Genomic DNA, 23616 nt, shown 5'->3' on the forward strand with positions numbered 1-23616 from the left:
AAATACGTGATTTACTCAAAAAAAAAATAATCAAATACGTGGTACAACCTACATTTTATCTTAAGAGTCTCACATCGGTTGTGAGATGGAATGAATGAATGTTTATAAGTAAGAGACAATCCTCACCTTACAAGCCGGTTTTGTAAGGATGAGTTAGGTCAACTCTCAATTCTAAGATGGTATCAGAGCCTCTCCACGATCCGTTGGGCCACCTGTTATCAGGTTTCCGCTATCGGACCACCCACCGTTTATATCCACGCACCAAGCCCAATAGTACTGGGCGTGAGGGGGTGTGTTAAGAATCTCACATCGGTTGCGAGATGGCCTGAATGGATGTTTATAAGCAAGAGGCAATCCTCACCTTACAAGCTGGTTTTATAAAATGAGTTAGACCCAACTCTCGATTCTAAGATTTTAACTTTTTTTTTTATGATTATGTTTCAAAACAACAATAACTGAGTTTTAGAGGATTAGTAGCACTTGAAAGTTGAAACAAATGGTAAAAAACCTCTTTCAGTTTACTTGAAAATTTGAGTTCGAATTTAATCTTAAAAATGTAACAGTATTAAATTTTTTAGTGCAAATTTTGTGTAGAAGATACACTATTCAACCCAAGAAAATCAAAAGAATATGTATAATAAGAAGAAAAAAATAATTTTTAAAAAAATGTATTAAATAATCAATGTATTTTATTGGTTGAGATAATCAATGTATTTTAAATCCATTAAATAACAAATGCATGTATTTAGATTTTAGATACATTATTTATTCAATGAATTTATAAAAATGAATTTTTTCTTAAAAATAATAAAATAACAAAAATCTAAGTTCGATTTTTGGATTGAACAGTGTTTTGCCTAGACTTTACTTACTTCGTGGCTAAACTCCAAATTATTGGATCTTCTTTTCTTGAGAACCGGAGGTTTAACAAAAAGTTAAAATAAAATAAGAAACATAAAGGTGACTCAACACTAAGATTTGGAAGTATTTATAAGAGAGTGGCTGAAAACTAAGATGCATATAGAATGGTGTACCATTGTTTTTCAATCTCCATCAATTTCAAAACTTCATTTTCTTTTCCATAGTTTATAGAAAAATCAGAAACTGTTGCTATATAATTTCTCAACCGTTCTCTTATCTACCTATCCATCTACTAAGTCATGCGTTACACATTGGAAAAGTGAAAAGCAGAGCCACGGGATTCATTGTAACTAAAGAAAACGACAATTGTCTCTAATTGTTTTTCTACGTTTTGTTCAAAAGGGTGTTTCAATTGTTCATCCATTTTTCCTAAGAACAACAAAAAATGGTGATATTGAACCTTGGGAAGAAGCAGTTGCATGGTAAAGAAGAAGTAGTGAGACTTGGGAAATATGAGTTGGGTAGGATTCTTGGTGAGGGCAATTTCGGTAAAGTTAAATTTGCTAGGAACACTGATTCTAAACAACCTTATGCTATTAAGATTATTGACAAGAACAAAATCATTGATCTCAATATCACCAACCAGGTTTGTTTCAATTGCTGCATTTTTCTTCTCTTTCATTCATTTTCCCCTGTTTTGTAGGTTGGTCATCGAGCTCACTTAACCTCGTACTTAACCTCGATGATCAGCCTAGTGACGGAGTCGGATATATCCGGTCCACAGGTGTATCCGGTCCACCAAATGTCGATAGACGTTTTGTCTTCATATTAGGTCTAGTAACTTGGTCGGATGTATCCGGTCCACCAAATGTCAGGTCTGTTAAGGAGTAAACCGACTTTTGTAAAATAATCTAATGTTTTTTTGTGTGTAAAGATTCAATTCAAGGATTTGGTTACAGCTCCATGTAGAATTTCATTTACTCCTTATATTAATTTTTAAATAATAGTAATTATTTGTACAAAAAAGAATTATGAGATCATATATAGTTTTTTAAGTATTTAATTTATCTAATAAATAATGTGTGTGAAATTGCAGATAAAGAGAGAAATATGTGCCTTAAAGCTCCTAAGGCATCCCAACGTTGTTAAATTATACGAGGTAATTATGCCATCATCTCTCAAATATTATGCATATAGCTGGTAACCCAAATGCACTATGGACTAATTTTATTTAATTAATAAAATTACTCATGAGATTATTGAGAAGGAGATCATCACATGTGATAGGAAATGAGATGTTTATTTTATTGAGAACACTGAACACGAGCCAAAGTTTTATATTTATAAATCTGTCACATTTATAAATGTCATGGTATGAAAAAAAAAGTTAATCCCCAACTCATTATCTGATTCTGATTTCGCAGTTATTAATAACAGGTCGGTTGTTGGTCCACAAAATCTATATTTTATGCACTTTGTCACACCAATTAAAATATATTATGTGATTAAAATAATTCAGCATAGCCATTACGTTTGATTTAGTGGTGAAAAGTTAGTTAGTATGTTAAAAGTACCAGATTCGATCATCAGATCAATCGTAGATAGAAAAAATGAAAAAAATAATTCAATATTTGAAGATTGAAGTTTTTTTTTTTTTTGGGTCAAGGAATTTTTTTTTACCTAAATTTTATACTTAGGGGACCATCATTTAAAGGCGATGATTTTGTTACATATATTAATCAAACCTAGTTAGGAACAGTTTGGTGGTAGTCTATGTCTTTTTTGATAAATTTAATTACTAAGTTCTGCACTTTATTATTATGATTATGAATAAATATTATGATGGCGTTTATCCCATCCCATGAGGAAACAGCGTGAGCAAAACCAATCAAATAAAATCACGTTAGGAATCATCCAACTTTGGTTTCTAACAAACAGTTCAACCATTTAGGATGTCGTGTTTAACATTATTTTGACGTTACTTGTTACTTTGTGTGGTTCTATTCTAACCCATAATTTAGTATCAATTCTTGCGTGCACTACACCTTATAATCCATATGTACTATTCAATCATTCAAATTATGCCTTCATTCATATCATGCTTACTTTCATTCCAAAATAACTAAAACATTTTTTAGTGTGTCAATTTTATCCTAAAAAATGTTTTTTCATTAATCAATTTACTTAAAAAATTACTAATAGAAGATACACTCACATATATTTTTGTAATTTCGATAAATCCATAAACTATAATAACGTCTCAAATATTTGAGAACGAAAATGATCGTTTATTATTTTCTCTTGAACAAATAGGAAAAAAAAAAGTTGAAAATAAAATATTGGATGGCCCTCTATGAACTAATTAATGCATAACCATGTTATAACGGTCCCTCCATGAATTATGAACACTATCAAGTTTCTCAATTGTGTTACCAACTTGCATTTGTATGATTAATTTGTATAATTGATGTTTCTGATTATATATTATGATCATAATTATGTAGGTCTTGGCTAGTAAAACAAAAATTTACATGGTACTTGAGTATGTGACTGGAGAGGAGTTATTTGACAAAATTGTAAGTATCATTTGCTTGTTGTTGATGTCATGTGTGTGATTCAGTTAATGACATTTAATGAGGTTAATTGTATTCATAGGCATCCAAGGGTAAACTTACAGAAGGTGAAGGTAGAAAGTTGTTCCAGCAATTGATTGATGGTGTCAGCCACTGCCACAGTAAAGGTGTCTTCCATAGGGATCTCAAGGTTCATTCTTTGGGCTTGTTTGACTTATTTGAGCTTATTTATTGACATAACATAAGTACTTGTGACTTGTGAGACTATTCCAAAAATTATGAAAACAACTTATGAAATTGGCATAAACTGTTTTTAGCTATTTTCACAAGTCCTCTGCGATATCTTGTGAAAAAACTTATGACAAGTGTTTATGCTATAAGCGTTTATTTAAGTTGTTTATTCAAACAGGATTTTGTTTTTTTGTGAACTGATTCAGGGATTGTTGAGTTGAAGTTGAAATTGCACTACTTACTTGATGATGCTATCTTTTTTGCAGCTTGAGAATGTACTTGTGGATGTCAAAGGGAATCTAAAGATAACTGATTTTGGCCTTAGTGCTTTACCCCAACAGTTTAGGGTAAGACATGCTTTGAACCACACCAAAATGCAAAATATAATATTTAAGTCCATGGTCAATTTAGTACTTAAATGTGTGTGAGGCATTGTGACTATAGTCTCTGAATAATTCGAAATCACAAAACGCATGCCTAAGTGTCTCTTTTATTAGTCATTTTTTACTGACTAATGGAAGACATGTTCAAGGACTATACTGATTAACGAAAAACACATTTGAATACTAAAATGACTAACAAAAAACACATTTAAGGACCAAAATGACTGTTCGATCTATATCAGTTTGGTTATTAGCTTATGTGATAATAACTGATCAGAAATGTGTAGGCAGATGGGTTGCTGCATACAACATGTGGAAGTCCAAATTATGTTGCACCAGAGATTCTTGCTAATAGAGGCTATAATGGTGCATCATCAGATGTATGGGCATGTGGTGTTATCTTGTATGTAATCCTAGCAGGATACCTTCCTTTTGATGATAGAAATCTTGCAGTACTCTATCAGAAGGTATAATTCAGATGTTGCAAATTCTCCTTTTACATGGATAGGCCTAGCATAGTAGTTTAATAAATTTGTTCTTGATTATTTTATTTTTTTCGTGGAGATAACAGGTTTTGAAAGGAGATTTTCAAATGCCAAAATGGTTATCACCTGGTGCACAAAATATTATAAAGAGGATTCTTGATCCAAACCCTCAAACTAGAATAACAATGGCAGGGATCAAAGAAGATTTGTGGTTCAAGGAAGGATATAATCAAGCAGATCCTGAGGATGAGGAGGAGGATGTATATGTTGACGATCAAGCCTTTTCCGCCCATGAATTGGTATACTTTTGAACTACCAGCTGTGTGTCCATGGTGTTGAGTTTGGCAAAATCATAGTGTATCGCTGTGATTTTGGCGAAAGTTAAATAAATATGCACTATATCTGGAATGCAACTTCTTTTGAGTTTCAACTTTGCCTTTTTCCTCTATTGTAACCCTATACTATTTTTCCTTGGTAATAGTCACATGAAGAAGAAAAAAGGAGTTTAGAATCGCCGATCCGTATGAATGCATTTCAGTTGATAGGGATGTCTTCATGCCTAGACCTCTCTGGCTTTTTTGAGAATGAGGTGAGAATTGAAGCTACTAGTTAGCAGGAAATTTTCATTGATACATATTTTGAGCACAATTTTTCATTACTTTCTAAGGAAAACTCACTCATTTTTCGCATACAATGTCGTTTGAGTTAACAGGATGTATCTGAGAGGAAGATAAGGTTTACAGCTAATCTTTCAGCCAAAGATCTGATGGCAAATATTGAAAATTCTGCGGCAGAAATGGAATTTAGAGTTCAAAAGAAAAATGGCAAAGTTAGTACTATTGCTAATGTTTAGAAAAGCTACTTCTATTTGCTACAAACTGCATATAAAAACTCATTTTCGTTTGGCCGATAATTAAATATAATATCAATATTTCAGATGAAAGTAACACAAGAGAACAAAGAGCATAAAACTCTTGGCAACCTCTCGGTGACAATAGAGGTAATGGATGTTTCATCTTGCATCTTATTAATATCTGCATAGTTTGCACACATTAAGAAACTAACTTTACCTCTTAAAATATAACAGGTTTTTGAAATAAGTTCATCATTGTATGTAGTAGAATTAAGGAAGTGTCATGGAGATGCCTCTATATATAGACAGGTACCTAAACCTGCTCTCTCACACACACCAGTTATATCCTAATATGATATCAGATGCTGATGTCTATATTTTTCATGTGGTGCAGTTATGCAAGAAGTTATTAAATGATTTGAGTGTTCCCCAAGGAAAGCACTAGTGAGCTCAGAAGTGAAAGTTGTAGGGTCATATTTGGAATGACATATCAAAATTATAGCATTTACTGATCTCATTGGCCTTTGTGACTTGTGAGAGATACTATTATAGTAATAGCACCAGTTTTGAATTTAGCAATCAATTAAATAGTTGGACCTCAAACATCACTATGTAAAAATAAGTTTTATTGAGCATGAAATTGGGTATCTTGCCTTGCAACTTCACAGCTTCAGTGTTGTTTTCCAGGGCTATTGTTTATCATGGAATTTCATCTCTGAACCAAATTATTAAATAAGGATAAACTAAAACTTTGGATAATCAACTAGCATCTCATAAAAGTTAGATTGCACACTCAGACAGTTCAATATGATATGATTGCGATACAAGCAAAGTTTTATTTCAACACAAATGAGTGCTTTTAAAATATGTGCATCAAATTAGCCTTCTGGCATCAATGAGTGTGACCAAACTTATATTCATATTCTACTGCATTGACAGTTAACTTTTCTCTCTTCTTTGCATCTAGATTTCAAAGATGGCATTGAATTATAAAATAATAATAATAAGTAGAGACAATATTTTGAGAGAATTACATGATCAATAGAATTTCACTGTGCCATTTTAATTTACAATCAAAATATACCTCTTTACATATGGTTCTAGCTAATGACTGTTTTCACTTCCTTTGAGGATAGGTTGAGGGTTCATCCATAATAGATTATCTAAGTGAGCATCAATGGGTGAGGGTTCATCCATAATTTACAAGGAAAATATACCTCTTTACATATGGACCTTCCCTTTTTTCTTTTTGGAGGGTGCTTCCGTGGAAAGCAAATCGTTCATGACAAGTGAAGTAAAATGAATGTTTTGTTCGTTTCAAATAGATACATCACTAGCTTACAAGCCTGTTTCCGAACTCCTTATTATATACCTGAATTAAACCACTGTCATCTTCCATATGAAGTTTCTCATCCAATATTTTCTTGTATTCATCATCTCTGTCCTCTAAATTACGCACCATCTCAACCTACAAAACCAAATACCACTAGAGTTACAAAAGAGACAGAAGATTCATTCGGCTAACATTTTATTGTAATAGAAAGGAACAGAAGGTGTTATCTATTGTAGAAAGACACATCAATGTCTTCATAAATGCAGAGTTAATATACACACATCATCATATCATAAATCAACAGCAATCAGGCGTGCAAGGCAAAATCTAGTCAGTTTGAACCGACCATCAAATATCAATCTGTCCTTGACAAGACATCAAATCACCTGTTTTTGGAACATCTGGAATTCATCAGAGCTGAGGGAGCCGTCACTGTTCGAGTCAAGAAGCAGCATCATGTCATGCGCATCTTCTCCTGGTGCACCAAGCTCCTCTATCACCTCTGTAAGTTCCTCAATGCTTATTTTACCATCTCCGTTCTTGTCAAGAAGGCGAAATACTCTATCTCTCTCATCAAACTCGATCCCTTTATGATTTGCACTTGGAAAATCTTTAAGGCGCAAAGCAGCCAGTTCAGCTGCGGCCAGCATGATGGTCTTCAAACGCTTTGCCTGGGTATCAAAAACAAAACAATAAATGTCAATTTCCTTCTTTTAGGAGTTAGGTCTAGATGGTATACAAATCCCAGATAAGCTTTTCACACAGACTCAAAAAGTAAATTTTCTTACGAAGATGAATGAATACAGATAAGTTCAAAGAAAACACTAACCTCCTCAGGATCAGTAAGACCAGCCTTGTATAATGAATGAGATGCCATTCCACCAATAGCTAACCTATCCATCTCAGTTGTTCTTATCTGTATTTCCATCAAAGGTCTAGTCCTCGCAATGTCACTTACATCCACGGCCATATGCAAACTTTTGTATCCATTCCCTTTTGGCCTAGCAATATAATCTTTAGTCCGAGAAGGGATTTCTTTCCACATCGATTGGATGATTTCGTGAGCTCTGTAGCATGCTTTCTCTCCAGCTTCCAATGCATTATCTCCAGGCTTAGGATTCAACACCACCCGTAGCCCAAGCACGTCGTTTACATCTTCTGGCCTCCGACCATCCTTTAAGAGCTTCTTCATTGTGCTGTAACGACTTTTATAGCGACCTTTAACTGAGATATCATCCACCAATTCTGCGAGTAAGGGGTCGGCTTTTAGTGACTGAAGCAGGTTGTCCTTGTATGAATCAATAAGAGATATACCTCCTGACTCTTGACTTCTCAACCATGTATCCACATAAAGATATGAATAAGGAAACAAATACTGAAATGAGAGATCTTCCAATTCAAGTGATATGTAGGTAGTTCCCACAGCATGAGCAAGAGGAGCATATATTTTCATAACTTGCAGAGAAATGATCTGCTGCTGATACCGTGGAAGATGACCAAGATGCCTCATCATGTCAAGCTTCAAAGCCAAGTCCAAAATCAAAGCCCTGATGTCATAGTAAGTTAGACAGAACTTTCTCAAAGCAGCAGCGTTATGATCATCCAGAACATCAACTCTAGATGCAAAGTTCTTAACACGCATACTCTCGTGAACCAAATGAGCAGTAGCAGAACCTATCTGACTTCGAATTTCATGTAGACTTAACTCACTTACTTCCAACACCTCTCTCAATATTCCAGCAGATATAACTTCTGCATCCATCTGCAATCACATTTACTATAAAGAAACAATAAACGGCAATGAAATTATGATACTCAAAGTGAGCTTCTAGTATTTGCAGTAAGACTTTGTTTGGATAAAAAAAAAACTTAACGAAAATAAAGCTAGGGATGATTTTACAGTGACTTTTTTTTTTAAGTAATAAGTTGAAATCGTCTTATATACATTCATTTAAAATTGATTCCGAGGTAATTTATAGTCGAACATATTCATATAAAAGTTAGTTGAATAGTAAATTTGAGGCTTCTAGAGGCAAAAACTTCAAATTCTAACTTCAAGTTAGAATCAATCACGGAGGCAAAATAAATTCTATCCGAGAACATCCAAACATGTCAAAATCAATTATATATCTCTGAAACCAACTTTGCTTCCTCCAAAAGTGGAACAAAAAATACACTTATGTCAACTACTTATCTATTGTGTAACCTTCAATATCTATTAGTATCTAACATTATCCATCAACAACCTTCTAAAGTTTTCCATTTTTTATTAGTTAAGGTCAACTACTTATCTCAATCAAGAAGCATTAATAAAACTATAAACTAATCCAAACTTAGACTAAATAAACAATACTACTATCTTCATTTCTCTAAATGTCACTTCAAGATAAAAGTGTCAATAAACCAGAATCGAACTCGGGTTCTCTCGAACAATTCGTCTTACAAAGAACTCGTTAATCACTTCGTTGTAAGGGATCTATATGATACAAACGTAAAACTTAATTATCTGATACTTAAAAAACTTAAAGGACCTATCTGATACAAAGGTAAAACTTAAAGGACCTAGCTATAGATGCATTTTGCCTAAATTATATACTATACCTGAAAATGAATGAAAGTAAAAGTGAGTGAAAACGAGAAAAGTAGAATACCTGAAGATCAGCAAGAAGCATGGCAATGGATAAGGCTTTGGAAAGAGGAGAACGACCATCAGGAGTAAGAGGGGAGCTTTGAAGAACAGGAATGGAAAATTTCAATGATTTGAAGAGAAGACCAGAAGAACTCGTTGACAACACTTTCATCCTATCCGTTAAATCATTGAAAGCACCGACGAGTTCTATAACCATCTTTCCTCCACCGGGAACTTCAACCGCACAGGCTTTAGGAGAGGACGAGCGGAGGGCGGTGACTCGGGTTGGTCGGTTGGGGAAGAAGAGGGAGAGTAGACGGTGGTGAGCGGTGGTGGTGGGTTTGGAAAGAGAATGGTGGCGAGTTGGGAAATCGGAAGCGTGTAAGTGTAAGAGTTCCATTGTGGTTTGGTTTGGTTTTTTCACATTGATGATTGAATGAAATGAAATGAAATGAAATGAAATGTGTTGTTGTTGTTGTTGGTGGTGGTGACAAATGACTAGAAAGAAACAGCAATATTTGTGGATGAAACTTGATCTTGTCGTTGCGGTTTCTAATTCAGTTTTGATTGGTTCTCTCTTCTTCTAAGTGGGCCATACTTTCCTACCTTATTTAAATTGCTTTCAAAATTAAATTAAATTATTTTTTTTTAATAAAGTCTTTAATATTTTTTTTATAAAAAATGTTTTAGTTTGACTAGTGTAAGTTTGTTGTGTCATTATTAAAAATTTTAACACTATTTGATTTTGCATGACTAGTTGCAAGTTTCATAATAAGAACATAGATTTCAGAGTTCTAACTTGTTATCGATTATAGAATATTATTTCTAATGTTTCACTAACATTTTTTTTGTTACCCGTAACATGAAAGAATTTGTGATTCTTAAAGTTTTTAATATGAAGATTCATCTGCTCAAGCTCCTAAAATCAAAGAAATCTTGTGGCATCCTTCTTTAATTTTTCGGACTAAATGCAACTCATTATGTATTCATTCATCAAAATTTTATCTCATTATGTTTTCCTTTGTAAGATTTTTAACGAGTCAAAGAAATTCTTACACATTTAATATTAGTCTAGTTGCCCCAAGTGGACGGTAGGATTATATCTCTCAGATTAATCGATGATTGACAGGATATTGAATTAAAATTAAAATAAAAAATAAAACATTAGAAAATGTTACCAACATTTAATGGTTAACTTTGGCGGGATGTAGAAATTGTCTTGTTTAACTGTTCACAAACCATAAGAGACAAACAATCTGCTGGTGATGCTAGTAGAGGTAAGGAGAATGAGCATTTGCTGAAAGAAATATTATCTGAAGATAAGGTAAGGGTAATGTTCTCTGCTTATAATTTTTTCCTTTTTTATCACTACTACAATTTTGACATATAATAGCGCCAATTTAATAGCGCTTTTATGTAAAACGCTATTAAAAATTACACCCAGCGACTTATAACAGCGTTTTTGGGTCGGGCGCTATTATAGACACAATTTATAATAGCGCTTTTTGAACAAACGCTATTATAGGGTGCTAACTGAAAAATAACGGAAGCATTTAATATCGCTTTGTGGATAAACGCTATTAAAGAGGTGGTCCTTTGTTAGCGCTTTTTGTTAAGCGTTATTATAGGATTCTTTATCAAATAAAAATAAATATGTAACAAACAAAATCACGCAAAATTCACAAACACATCACGCGTTTCATCAAAGTCAAGTCACCTTCTTCTCTCTATCGAACTCATCTTTCTTCTTCTCTTCCTCAGCAGTTCGATCACTTAAACCCTATAAACCTTTGTCCTCTCCGTCGAACTCATAAACTATCTTTTCTCAGTTAAACTCACCTGAACCCTAGAAACCTCCTTCTCTCCATCGTTTCCCTCCTTGAACCCTAAAAGAAAAATCAATTGAACCCAGAACTCATAAATTCTAAAAATAGCAACACGGTACTCGAATTTTCATCCACTCTGTTTTTGTTATCAACGGCTACGCCTCCCTTCTCCCTCGATGCGAACAATTATACGAAACAGGTCATTCCTTTGATCAATTTCTTTCTTCTTTCGTTTATGTTCATCCTTGTTTTCACTTTTCAATTTTACCTGAGTTGCAGAAATTTGATGTTGAGCCCTATGTTCAATTGCAGATTTCTTTCAATTTTTTAGCTCTGACTACTGCAGGTTGCCTCTTCTTCCTTCACTTTTGCTTGCTTTGTGGTATGTTACTACAATTGATTTAGGGTTTTAGGTGTTTGGTTTGTGTTTGTGGTTTGTTAGTACAATTAATTTACGGTTTAAAGCAATTGTTTTGTATTTGTGGTTTGTTACTTGGTTATTTTTCATATTTGGATTAGTGGACCTATTATGCCTATCCCAATTTGAATGTACTGAACTTTATATTAACAAAGAATATATTTCATATATATATATTAGAATTAGAACTCTAGAAAAAAATAATTTGAAATCAAATTGAATGGAGGATAAGACTATGCCTACCATGTTTGATTTCTTATCATGCTTTACAAGTTGTGAATTTGCCTAAACCTTGTTGTGTGGTCGCGAAACAGTCCGACACAAGCAGCCGAGACATTCGTTACAGATCCATCTGTATTTTCCATCATCCATCCTAAGATTGGAGACCGCCAAAACACCAATTTGTTCGATGATGCAGCTGCTGGCCTGGGCGCAAGCTGGAACTTCTGCAGAATTGCATTTTCTGCTGCGTTTGACAGCCCGGGAGCCAATGTCGCGCTTAGATTGCTTGCCGTTAGAATTTTCGATTGTGCAGCGTACATAGTTATCTTTGTGTTGCTGAAGCGAGTGCCATTTCTTGCCAACCAAATGGAATGGAAAACATGAAGAACTGCGCCCGTAGCAGTGTTGGTAAGGAAAACACTCCAATTTTCGTCCAAACTTTCAAATATCGAATGAAAACTACTGCAATTAAACTGGATCTATGAATCGACCCTAGCAAATTCCATAAATTATTCGCGAAGCTGCACGTGAGAAACAAATAAGGCGTTGTTTCTGATTGAGATAGGCAGAGGTCACAGGCAGAGACAACAACACAGCCCCGCTTCATAAGATTTTGATCCGTAGGCATTCGGTTTTGAAAGCAGTGCCAAACTACAAAAGATAATGAAGGTGGTACAAAGTTATGCCAAATCCAACCCGTCCAATCAAGATTTTCATCTGTAGGCATTCGATTTTGAAAACAGCTGTGTTGACATCGCTACTAGGACTTTGTCCTATCAATAAATTCTGTAACATAATTCTAGTAAGTTTTCTCACGCATTCGCTTACTGTTTTCTGAATTTCTTTTCTTTTGTTTCTGATTCTTCTTTTTATGTTTAGATGTGATTTGTATACATTTAGAACTTATATTTTAATGTAGAAATAGTACTCACTTTTGGGGTTATATTATCATGATGTATGGTTTAAACATTTGTATTGGTAGAAGAATGTCATATGGAATATGATCAATGTTTTTATTATGGAAAATTGACTCGTGGATTATGAATGTATCATCTTAGGAGCTTGTTATATAACCTGTAATAAAATGATTGATGAGGGTTTAAAATTCATCTTTTGTCCATTGGATTTTTGCTTTATTGATTTGTGGTTTGTTCATATATTAATTTGCTCACAGGAACAAATCAATGAAGAAGCTTATATCACAAAGGTTCAGCTGTTAATACAAACCGTAATCAATGCATTCAAGGAGAAAGTTTCACAAATTGATGTCTTGAAGGAGCAATTTGAATTTCTAATGCAAATGCAAAATGTTAGGTAAAATTTCATTCTTGTTCATCACAAGCTTAAGTTCTGGTTTATGTTCAGTTATAGAGCACATTTGTAAAGCATGATTTGCAAAAGATTTAGTTCAATTTGTTAATCATTTTTGTTTCTATCTAATTTGAGTACACTACATGATGTGAACATAAAGGAAAAGAATAGCGTGGAACTCTTTATCATTTGGAAGTTGCCTTGGTGATTTAGATATTAGAATTGGAGAATAACCCAGCTAAATGCAATACTCCGGTTGTGTTCATCACAAGTACCCTACCAATTATCCAATAATTAAGTGTTGTCTCACATTTCTAATATAATTTTTTATAGTTGTGAATTTGTATGTGTGTGGAATAAGGAATACCTGTTAGTGCAAGTCTCTGCTTGAATCAATTGAAATGTTTATCTTTTGATATATTTTTGTGATGCGTTCAGGGATGATGTATTCATATGGGCAAGAAAAAGAACCGGTACACCTATTATTTAGACCAGAACATAGAGGTCCTATATATGATGAATTTGAGTGCTGCAAAGTCCGTACCGTATAGTTCAATCAATTTTTCCTTTTATGTTTTTCTTTGTGTTGTTAACTGCTTAATTTTAGCAGATGTTGTGATTGGTGGCATGCTACTTAACTTCTGTCATTATACAAGTGTTTGTAACATACATACATATATATATATATATATATATATATATATACATACATATATATATATATATATATATATATATATATATATATATATATATATATATATATATATATATATATATATATATATATATATATATGATTAATTCATATTGTTTGAGATTTTTAACCAAAATTTTGTATGGTACAATGTTTGAATGTCTTATGTAGTGTTTTGATTTTACGATTAATGAAATCTGTGTAGCTCTTTTAAGTTTATTTTATTTTTGAAGCAGTTCTTTTTATTTCTATATATATATATATATATATATATATATATATATATATATATATATATATATATATATATATATAGATATAAGATAAGATTGGATAAAAAAAAGATTTTTTTTTTAAAAAAATTTAGAGAAGACCTTTAATAGCGTTTTTTAGAAAAGCGCTATTAAAAGTAGACCTATAATAGCGTTTTGGGGGCACGGGCGCTATGAAAGGTGTTTATTTGACAGGTAACAATAGCGTTCTTGTGCGCACGCTATTAAAGATGTGACTTACGATACCGCTTTTTTTCGAAAAACGCTATTAAAAGTGCACATTGATAGCGTTTTAAAATGCTATTATAGGCACTCATGACTTATAATAGCGGTATCAGTAATAGCGTTTTTAAGCGCTGTTAAAAGTTAAAAAAAATGCTATTAAAGACCCATTTTTGTTGTAGTGTATTAAGCATTAATCATAGAAAGTTATTGTTTTAGGCTGCTGCTCATGCTGGTACCAGTAGAGAAAATGAGTCCGTGCTGCAACAGATATTGCTTGAACTTTAGCTGCTAAACAAGACAATGGATGCTTTGATTAAATGTCTACCAAAAAATAGCAACGGTAAGAGTTTCTTCCCCTGCATAGGTATAAGAAGCTACCCTTTGTTCTGATAATGCTCCCACAATAAGAAGCCACAATCGATTTACCTGCCCCCTGTAACGAAGATTATGTTTTTGTTTAAACAGGGTAAATTGATGTACCCTTACAGTAAATCAATGTACCCTCACAGTAAATCGTAATTATCGTAAATCGATGTACCCTTAGAGTAAATCGTAATTATCCTACCCGAATTTTAACAGGGTAAGGTAAATCGATTTACCTGCCCCCTGTAAAGAAAATTCTGTTATTGTTTAAACAGGGTAAATTGATGTACCCTTCATAATTATCGTAATTATGCATATATTTTTTATGTATTATAATGTGGACAAAAGATCTCAAAAACCTTTTTGAAGCTGCGATGGATAATTACGATGATGCACCTACTTTTACTGAGATTCAAGCAAATGATAACTATAAAGCTCTGGCTAAATATGAATATTTCGATGAGAGGTCTTTCGAGGTTAGTTTTCTTTTAATTTTAGTTTTTGTTAGTTTTCTTTTTTGTGTTATGCTTTTCTAATATTGGTGTTTTCTTTGCTTTCAATGTTGAATGATGAGAGTTATTTTAACCATTGAAATTACTTTGGATAATGGTTGATATCATCTTTAACTAGAAAATGATTCGCAACTTGTTACATTGTCTTACAAACAACCTTATATTATTCGTTAGACTCTTCATAACATGCGGAAGAATTTCATGTATCATTTTTCTCAAATGTCATTTTAAAGTCACTCAAATTTTTAGATAAAAGTATTTTTGTGTTGATAAAATGGTCAACATTGATTTATCTACAAATAGCTTCACTTAATGGAATAACTCGTCCAACTCTATATAGAATGATTTTAGTCTCAATATGTTAGGTTTACCAGGGTTTTTTATTTATCTTGTTTATGTTTGAATATTATTTTTTTTTTATCTCAACACTATTTTTCATTAATCAAAGTTTTATCCCATTAACAAAACTGAAAAATTCTTACACATTTATAATTAGTCTAATTGCTCCAAGTGGATGGTAGGATTATACCCCTCAAATTAATCGATCATTGGCGGGATACTGAATTAAAATAAAAATAAAAAAATAAAAAATAAAACCTTTAGAAAATGTTACCAACATTTAACATTTAACGGTTAACTTTGGCGGGATGAAAAATTTGCCTTGGTTAACTGTTCACAAACCATAGAAGACAAACAATCTGAGAATGAGTAGCATCAGTTGTTGTTGTCTGGTACAACCACCACCACCACCACCGACGCCAATACTCCGTGCGGTGGAGAAATGTTCAACCATGACAGAACTAAAACAACACCACTCCCTCCTTATTCGCATTGGTCTCTCCACCGACAATCACGTCATGTCTCGCATCATCAACATCTGCTCCAAAAACAACCATTTCCACTACGCTCTCAAAGTTTTCAACACCATTCCAAACCCAGACACTTTTCTCTATAACACCCTTTTCAAATCCCAATCAAAAACACCCTTTAATGCTCTTTTCTTCTATTCCCAAATGCTTCAACAATCACTCATACCCAATTCTTTCACCTTCCCCGTTCTCATAAGGTGTTGTTCTCTTCATAAACAAGTAAAACAGATTCATGCACATGTTATCAAATTTGGATTTGGATCAGATGTTTTTGCTCTTAACAACTTGATTCATGTTTACTTTAGTTTTGGTTCTTTGGATGATGCTAGAAAGGTGTTCGATAAAATGCCTGAACGAAGTTTTGTGTCTTGGACTACTGTTATTTCTGGGTACTCTCAATGTGGAGATGTGGATGAGGCTTTTCGTGTTTTTGAACTCATGGATTGTAAGAACTCTGCTTCTTGGAATGCAATGATTGCGTGTTTTGTACAGAGTAATCGTTTTAAGGAGGCGTTTGATTTGTTTAATAGGATGAGGGCGGAGAAGGTGGAGTTGGATAAGTTTGTGGCTGCTAGTATGGTTTCTGCTTGTACGGGACTTGGAGCTTTGAAGCAAGGGAAGTGGATACATGGATATGTTGAGAGGAGTGGGATTGAGTTGGACTCGAAGCTTGCTACGACTATTATTGACATGTATTGTAAGTGTGGCTGTTTGGAGAAGGCGTTTCAAGTGTTTAATGGGTTGCCTGAGAAAGGAGTTTCTTCGTGGAATTGTATGATTGGAGGGCTAGCGATGCACGGGAAAGGAGAGGATGCAATTCAGCTTTTTAGGGAGATGGAAAGAGAAATGGTTGTCCCTGATAGGATCACTTTTGTTAATGTCTTAACTGCGTGTGCTCATTCCGGATTGGTAGAGGAAGGGCGTTATTACTTTTGTTACATGACTGAGGTTCATGGTGTTGAGCCGGCTAAGGAGCATTATGGTTGTATGGTTGATTTGCTTGCGCGGACTGGGAGGCTAGGTGAAGCGAAAAAGGTATTGGATGAGATGCCAATGAGTCCTGATGCTAGTGTATTGGGTGCTCTTCTCGGAGCTTGTAAAATACATGGAAACCTTGAGTTAGGAGAGTGGGTTGGGAAGAGAGTGATTGAACTAGAGCCTGGTAATAGTGGACGTTATGTAATGCTGGCCAATATATATGCCAGTAGTGGTAAATGGGAACAAGTTATTGGTGTGAGGAAATTGATGAATGATCGGGGAGTGAAAAAGGAACCAGGGTTTTCCATGATTGAAATGGAGGGCAATGTTAATGAATTCGTTGCAGGTGGAAGGGATCATCCTCTAGCTAAAGCAATATATGCCAAAGTTGATGAAATGTTGGAATCAATCAGGTTGGTTGGTTATGTTCCTGACACTGATGGTGTTTTGCATGATCTAGTTGAGGAGGAAAGGGAAAATCCATTGTTCTACCATAGTGAAAAACTTGCAACTGGTTATGGTTTATTAAAAAGTAAACGAGGAGAAACTCTTCGAATCACTAAGAATCTGAGGGTTTGTAAAGATTGCCACCAAGCATGTAAACTGATTTCAAAGGTTTATGACTGTGATATAATAATAAGAGACAGGAACCGTTTCCACCATTTTAGCAATGGAGAATGTTCTTGTAAAGACTATTGGTAATCAATAATATTAAGCTTAAAATGAAGTACTTTGTTTTATGGAAAAAATGATCCTAACACGTATGTACTTGTACAGAAGGGGAAAAAATGTACTATGTACTAGTACAGATGAAAATGCCATGTTATGTATGCAGTCAAACAAATAATAACATGTATCTAGCAGTAGAAAAGTTCTCCATGATTGGTTCTTATATCCCTGCTAGTTGCAATGCATAATGCTTTCTTCGCTTTAGAAGAAGAAAATAGTTGATATAAAAATTATTAATTCTACTGCTAGATACATGTTATTATTTGTTTGACTACATACATAACATGACATTTTCATCTGTACAAGTACTCCGTACATTTTTTTTTTTTTTCACGTATGTACTTGTACAGATGTGAAAAATAGATTTCTAAATATTGGAGTGTGATCCTCAATCGACATGAGGCATAAGAATATAGATTTCTAAATAGAGACTAACTAACATCAAAATTAGTATCGGCAAAAGAATCTTAGAAGGTGGAGACGATGACCAGCGTGAACGAACGAGTCCTTCATGCTCTTGCCAGGTAATTGCAGCACTTTATCCCATTACTATGCCTATATCGTTTTCTCTTTTCTTAAAGTTTCTCTTTTCTAACTCTTCCTTTAAGTTGTGTGAGCTGTGAATAATGGTTGTCATTAGCTATTTGGAGTGATGTACTTGATAGTAATTTTCAGTTTTCAAAACTCTATCAATATACATGTTGTGCTTTCTATCTGCATTAATGTGAGATTTGCTTTCAATTCTTCATTCTGTAATGATGATTAGTGAAAAATATTGAGGATTAGAAGGCCAATCAGAGAATTATATGAGGATCAATACTATTTCAAAGTGTCTGATAATAATTTCATAGTTATTCAAATGCATAAGTTTCAATTATTATTATCTCAAGGAGTTGTTACCATTTATAGAATTGTTTTGAATATAATAGATTAATTTTTAGCTTACTGACAGCTTATTTGGTGAACATCTACTATGTTGTTATGTATATTTTGTGTAACTTTGTTCCATCACGAGTCATCATATATAGGTATAGGAGAGGCTGAATGAGCAGAATCTTTTGTGACTTTGCTCTCTAATCACCGGCAATTTTGCAGCTTTGACAGTTGTATATATGTTTTCTTTAGACTTTTTGTTGCTTTATACTGTAATTATCTGACCACCTCCCCACCTCAGGGTTGATTGTTGAGAATCTTAAAGCATGGTCTGATACATTCCAAATTCATTCATTTGTTCTCCTTATTGTTCACACTCTTTTATTTTTGCAGCAATCTCCATCCAACATTTATGATATTGGCTTGATTTATGGTCAAAGAAGGATTTCATTGGCTCTGTTTTGTGCTGCGAAGATATACCAATGCTTCGTTTCTGATGTGAATTTTATTAAGTCACATGGGTAATGCATTTGCTGCTATAATGCTTATGATTATTCTATATTCAACATGCTTTTGCCAATTTTTGTTTGTTCTTTACTGTGTTTTCTATCTACATTGAACTGTTATGGTGCTTTTTTGTTTGTCAATTTGCAATAAGTTATGCATGTTGTCCCTTAAAGCTTGGTGCTTATCGGATTTGGAAATGGCTCATTCCAAAAAATATTTCTGACAGAACATGACACTATATGTTTTCCACTTGAAAATAATACTATTGTTTTTTTAGATAATATGTTGAGACTTAGAAATGTTAAATGGAGTTTGGTGTTTAAGACAACTTGGCCTTTTCGCAAAAACTATTCATCTTTTAGAGACCTGTTTATCTTTTAGTGCACTATAAATTTTGTTAATTGAAGCTCAAATATATTAACTTTTAGAGACCTACTTTCAAAGAAGTGGATGGTTTCTTTTATGATGGTGTTGGCTGCATTTATCCAGGCTTATGCAATATCAAGAATGCATTGTTCTATGAAGATCCAGTTCCAATGGTTTATGCAGAGATCTAGAGCATAACTCAAGTGTCATGTTGTGAGGTTGCTTCAATTGTAAAAAATATTCAATTGCATTTTTAGTCATGCTGAGATGAAATCTAAAAATCAAATATTTTCCCTAAGATATGAATTTTGTGCTTCTTGATATTTGTTACATTCTATGCAGCTGAAATATCGAATGAGTTGCTTATGTTGGATTAGTGTTTCATTGTGTACCCCTTTTTCTCTAACATCCTTTTTACTTTGATTCATCAATAATGCAGTCTCAATTTGCTTAACTGTATTGATGTTATTGCTGGAAGTAGTTCTGGAACCTTCAACAAACCACCTTGAACATCACTTAAAGGATAGTTTTTGCTAGATTGGCTAACTTTTGCAAAACTTGAAAAATACATCGGATGAAGCATAAAATTAGAGAACAATTTTATTGTGGCGATTCTGTAACAAAGCTTCGCTAAAGTTTTTGTTTTTGACCCGTTCTATGTAAAAATATACATTTATGTAGTTGTTATTATATTTACAATGTTTTTATGCTGCTTTTATGAAGTTTAGTTTGGGCCTGATGTTTGTAAGCAGATGAGGTGCAACTGTTGGAATTATAATTTGTTTTCAATTATATATGGAGTAACTATCAACACTGTTTAGGAATATTCTGGTTTAGTTGTATATTGGTGGTTTGATTATTCAATGCTGAAGCTGAGAATTTTACTCAAATCATGTTCATGTTCATTTTCTGCCTTTGTTGTGTTGGTTGCGTGTGTATCTGTGTAACTATTCTTATTTTTTCCTAATCTTCGCACATTTGGGATTTGATTAGTGTTTTTAATCTACTTTGCTCTTTTTTTTTTTTGCTTATAAAAAAATAATATATACTTTGCTTTTTTAAAAAAATAACAATTTTTTTTTCTTTCACCATCAGTTTAATCTGGTTCGGGGGTCAGTTGTGGAAATGTAGATGAGGCTTTTCGTGTTTTTGAACTCCTGGATTGTAATAATTCTGCTTCTTGGAATGCTATGATTGCGTGTTTTGTACAGAGTAATCGTTTTAAGGAGGCGTTTGATTTGTTTAATAGGATGAGGGTGGACAAAATATGATGATGAGGGCTTTTCGTCATTTTGTCCCCTACGTGTACAACAAGACATGTGACTGTGCAAATATGATGATGTGGCTTGTACACGTGGACAAAATAATTTATATTTATTTTTGAAATTCCACGTCAGATAATAATTTTTAAAAAAAAAAAAATCAATTTTTTTTCCTACAAACTTTTACCCAAAAAAAAAAAACGAATTTTCTTATTTTGCTCCAAAAAATAAAATTTACTCCCGAATAAAATTTATTTCCAAAATAAAGATTTACAGTTTATTTCCACATTAAACACTAACCTATTTAGGCAACATAGAAAAACCCTACCCTAGCCCATTACATATTAAAAAGGTGCCGCACCAATCCATGCTTCTCAATCTCAAATTTCTAGCACCATGAGTCCATCCTCCTTTTTTTGTATTCCAGTCTACCGTAGCTCCAATTACAAGGTATCAGTTTTAAAAATTGTTTGTTTGTTTTTTTATTTATTTTAATTAGGCTATGAGTTAGTCACACATTTACTTACTTACTTACTTACTTTGTAGAATTGTTTGTTTACGAGACAACATAGACGAAGGCAAAATAAAGACATCATCAGTGACTTGAGCGATTGTCTTCTGATTCATATATTATCCTTTTTGAACGCTAAAGAGGCTGTTCAAACCTGTATTTTGTCCAAAAGATGGATTTTTCTCTGGAAGAGTCATCCCAATCTTACACTAAGTTCTTCACTCTTTAGGTTCCCGCCAAACTTGAATGAATTTCTGTCTCAGATTTTGTCTCTTCGCGACGTCTCAACCTCCATCCACACTCTCAATTTGAGCTATCAACATGACCTGGAGTTGAGCCTACTCCAAAGGATAATCCAATACGCTGTTTCACACAATGTTCAACACTTACTGCTCGATTACAGTTGTTACATTGAATATTTCCCATCTTGCTTCTTTTCATCTCACACTTTAACATCTCTTCATCTTTCTGCTCACAAAAGCTATATTTTTAGCATACATAAACCCAAATTTCCAAATTCTTTGAATTGGCCAGCATTAACCACCTTGTATCTCAAGGGCTTTGCTTTTGCTCCAAGTCATTATGATTGTGTTTCTGTAGACCCCTTTTCCGGACTTAAAGTGTTGAATACTTTGACCATTGACAATTGTATAGTTTTAGCTGCACAAAACCTTTGCATATCAAGTGTCAAGCTTGTCAATTTAAGTATACTTATGTGGCCCTTTAAGTGTTTCAATTTTGGAATCGAGCTATATACTCCAAGTCTTCATACCCTTACTTTAACCGGTCATTATACTCCAAATATTTTTGGGAGCAAGAGTGTTCTCTCTTCTATCAAACAAGTAAGTATTGATTTAAGTTCTTATCTCCCGGACCCAATTCTACTCAATTTGCTGGTTAAGCTTGCTAATATCGAATCATTGGCTTTCTATTCACATACTCTTGAGGTACATTATATTGTATCATTAATGCTGCTTTTTATATTGTATTTATAAATTTTATCAAAATATAAATTATATATTGCATTAAACTGATCGTCTTCCTGATTGCTTAGGTTCTTTCCTCGGTTCCTGATTTATTGAAGGCTGAGTTTCATTCCTTGCGTAACTTGAAGTCATTGAAAATGACAATTCCCAGCTATCATTCATCTACTATAACTCCTTACATGAAGGTGGCCTTCTTGATTAAGAACTCACGCTCGGCAAAGGTTGAAATGATTAGTTTATAAAGGTGAAATGTACATTCAATTCAACAATATTTTAAAGATAGATTGATTTTTGCTTCAAAGAAAGAAGGGAAAAAAAAGATAGATTGATTTAGTAATTCTATTTTTGCATCCGTATTTATTTGTATTTCCCACTCACTCTAGTTATAATAACTTTGGATCAATTCAATATTTTATGTGTTTGTTAAAAAGTTTATACAAAAAAACCAATAGTGATTTTTATTTGATCATGTGATTTGCTTAATCTATTACCCGTCCTCGAAGATTAAGGTTGTCGATGAAAAGTGGGAAGCGATTAATGGTACCACCCATGAAAATCTGTAAACAAGTCAGTTTTAAGTTGCTTTTGTTTTGGTGATGAGGTGTTTTATAGGTCTTGGGTTCGTTCCTATCTTTATCTTTATTATTATTATAAATTATAAATAACACAGCAACTGCTTAACCAAACAGCATACAACATGTTAAAATAAAATAAAATAAACTCAGCTTTGATACCTATCCACGCATTAAAATTAAATGATTTTTACAGCATTTTTTGTTGCTCAATGCTTCTTTGATTAAATGCACAATCATTACTACCTCCGTCCATAAGACCTCATTTGACTAAATGTATTATTCATATGTCTTCTCTCGGTGCCGGGTCTCGAACCGAGATCCTCTAGATTGAGGATTAACTCCTCAACCAAGTGACTTCTCGGGAGACAGGCTATTATTCATATGTCTTGTTTTAACCGTATTTTTCTAAAAATATATAAATGAAAATATTATTCAAATAAGATCTTGTTTGATTTGTTTCCACGGGTATTTTCAAAATATTAAATTTTTATAATTTTTACTGATAGACAAAAAGATATTTGTGATCAAAATTTTACATTAGTGTACGTGCAATGATCAACTGGTTCTTAAATTTTTGGACGGATGAAGTAGTTTATAAAAAGAAAAAAATATATAGAAAACTTGCTAAAGAAGCTCTTGCTAAAAATAGAAAAATTGGTTGCACCTTTCTTTAATTAAGATCTGCATCGTAAATCACAATGTTCGGCCTAACAATTTTTGACTTTTTTTATTAATTTTGAGTTAAAATTTGTCGACCCATGTTGCC

At 33.4% G+C, this 23616-nt stretch overlaps 4 protein-coding genes across 5 annotated transcripts; 3 read left to right on the top strand and 1 right to left on the bottom strand.

Annotated features, from left to right (window-relative positions):
* The first annotated feature begins 967 nt into the window (after nt 1-967).
* On the top strand, nt 968-6046 carry LOC123907202 (CBL-interacting serine/threonine-protein kinase 1-like). Its single transcript, XM_045957369.1, has 12 exons — nt 968-1507; nt 1958-2020; nt 3366-3437; nt 3517-3624; nt 3932-4012; nt 4336-4515; nt 4620-4832; nt 5015-5122; nt 5246-5362; nt 5471-5533; nt 5621-5695; nt 5781-6046. The coding sequence occupies exons 1-12, from the start codon at nt 1307-1309 to the stop codon at nt 5829-5831; spliced, it is 1332 nt and encodes a 443-aa protein (XP_045813325.1). The 5' UTR covers nt 968-1306; the 3' UTR covers nt 5832-6046.
* Nucleotides 6047-6421: 375 nt separating this feature from the next.
* Nucleotides 6422-9901, bottom strand: LOC123907201 (probable GTP diphosphokinase CRSH, chloroplastic). The gene is made up of 4 exons (XM_045957368.1): nt 9371-9901; nt 7549-8481; nt 7106-7390; nt 6422-6854 (listed from the first exon to the last, which is right to left on the bottom strand). Exons 1-4 carry the CDS (start codon nt 9746-9748, stop codon nt 6720-6722), a joined length of 1731 nt encoding a protein of 576 aa, XP_045813324.1. The 5' UTR covers nt 9749-9901; the 3' UTR covers nt 6422-6719.
* A 5944-nt stretch (nt 9902-15845) lies between these two features.
* LOC123907203 (pentatricopeptide repeat-containing protein At5g66520-like) lies at nt 15846-19816 on the top strand. Of its 2 annotated transcripts, XM_045957371.1 has the most exons (3): nt 15846-18294; nt 19037-19164; nt 19640-19816. In XM_045957371.1, the coding sequence occupies exon 1, from the start codon at nt 15899-15901 to the stop codon at nt 17741-17743; it is 1845 nt and encodes a 614-aa protein (XP_045813327.1). In that variant the 5' UTR covers nt 15846-15898; the 3' UTR covers nt 17744-18294; nt 19037-19164; nt 19640-19816. The 2 variants fall into 2 exon arrangements, with proteins under 2 accessions (XP_045813327.1, XP_045813326.1); XM_045957370.1 differs by having other exon boundaries at nt 19037-19816.
* A 1358-nt stretch (nt 19817-21174) lies between these two features.
* Nucleotides 21175-22517, top strand: LOC123904679 (F-box/LRR-repeat protein At4g14096-like). The gene is made up of 3 exons (XM_045954313.1): nt 21175-21228; nt 21325-22236; nt 22344-22517. Exons 1-3 carry the CDS (start codon nt 21175-21177, stop codon nt 22515-22517), a joined length of 1140 nt encoding a protein of 379 aa, XP_045810269.1.
* Nucleotides 22518-23616: the final 1099 nt, after the last annotated feature.

The sequence above is a fragment of the Trifolium pratense genome, linkage group LG2 (genome assembly GCF_020283565.1).
Source record: "Trifolium pratense cultivar HEN17-A07 linkage group LG2, ARS_RC_1.1, whole genome shotgun sequence".
In the NCBI taxonomy this organism is placed as follows: Eukaryota; Viridiplantae; Streptophyta; class Magnoliopsida; order Fabales; family Fabaceae; genus Trifolium; species Trifolium pratense.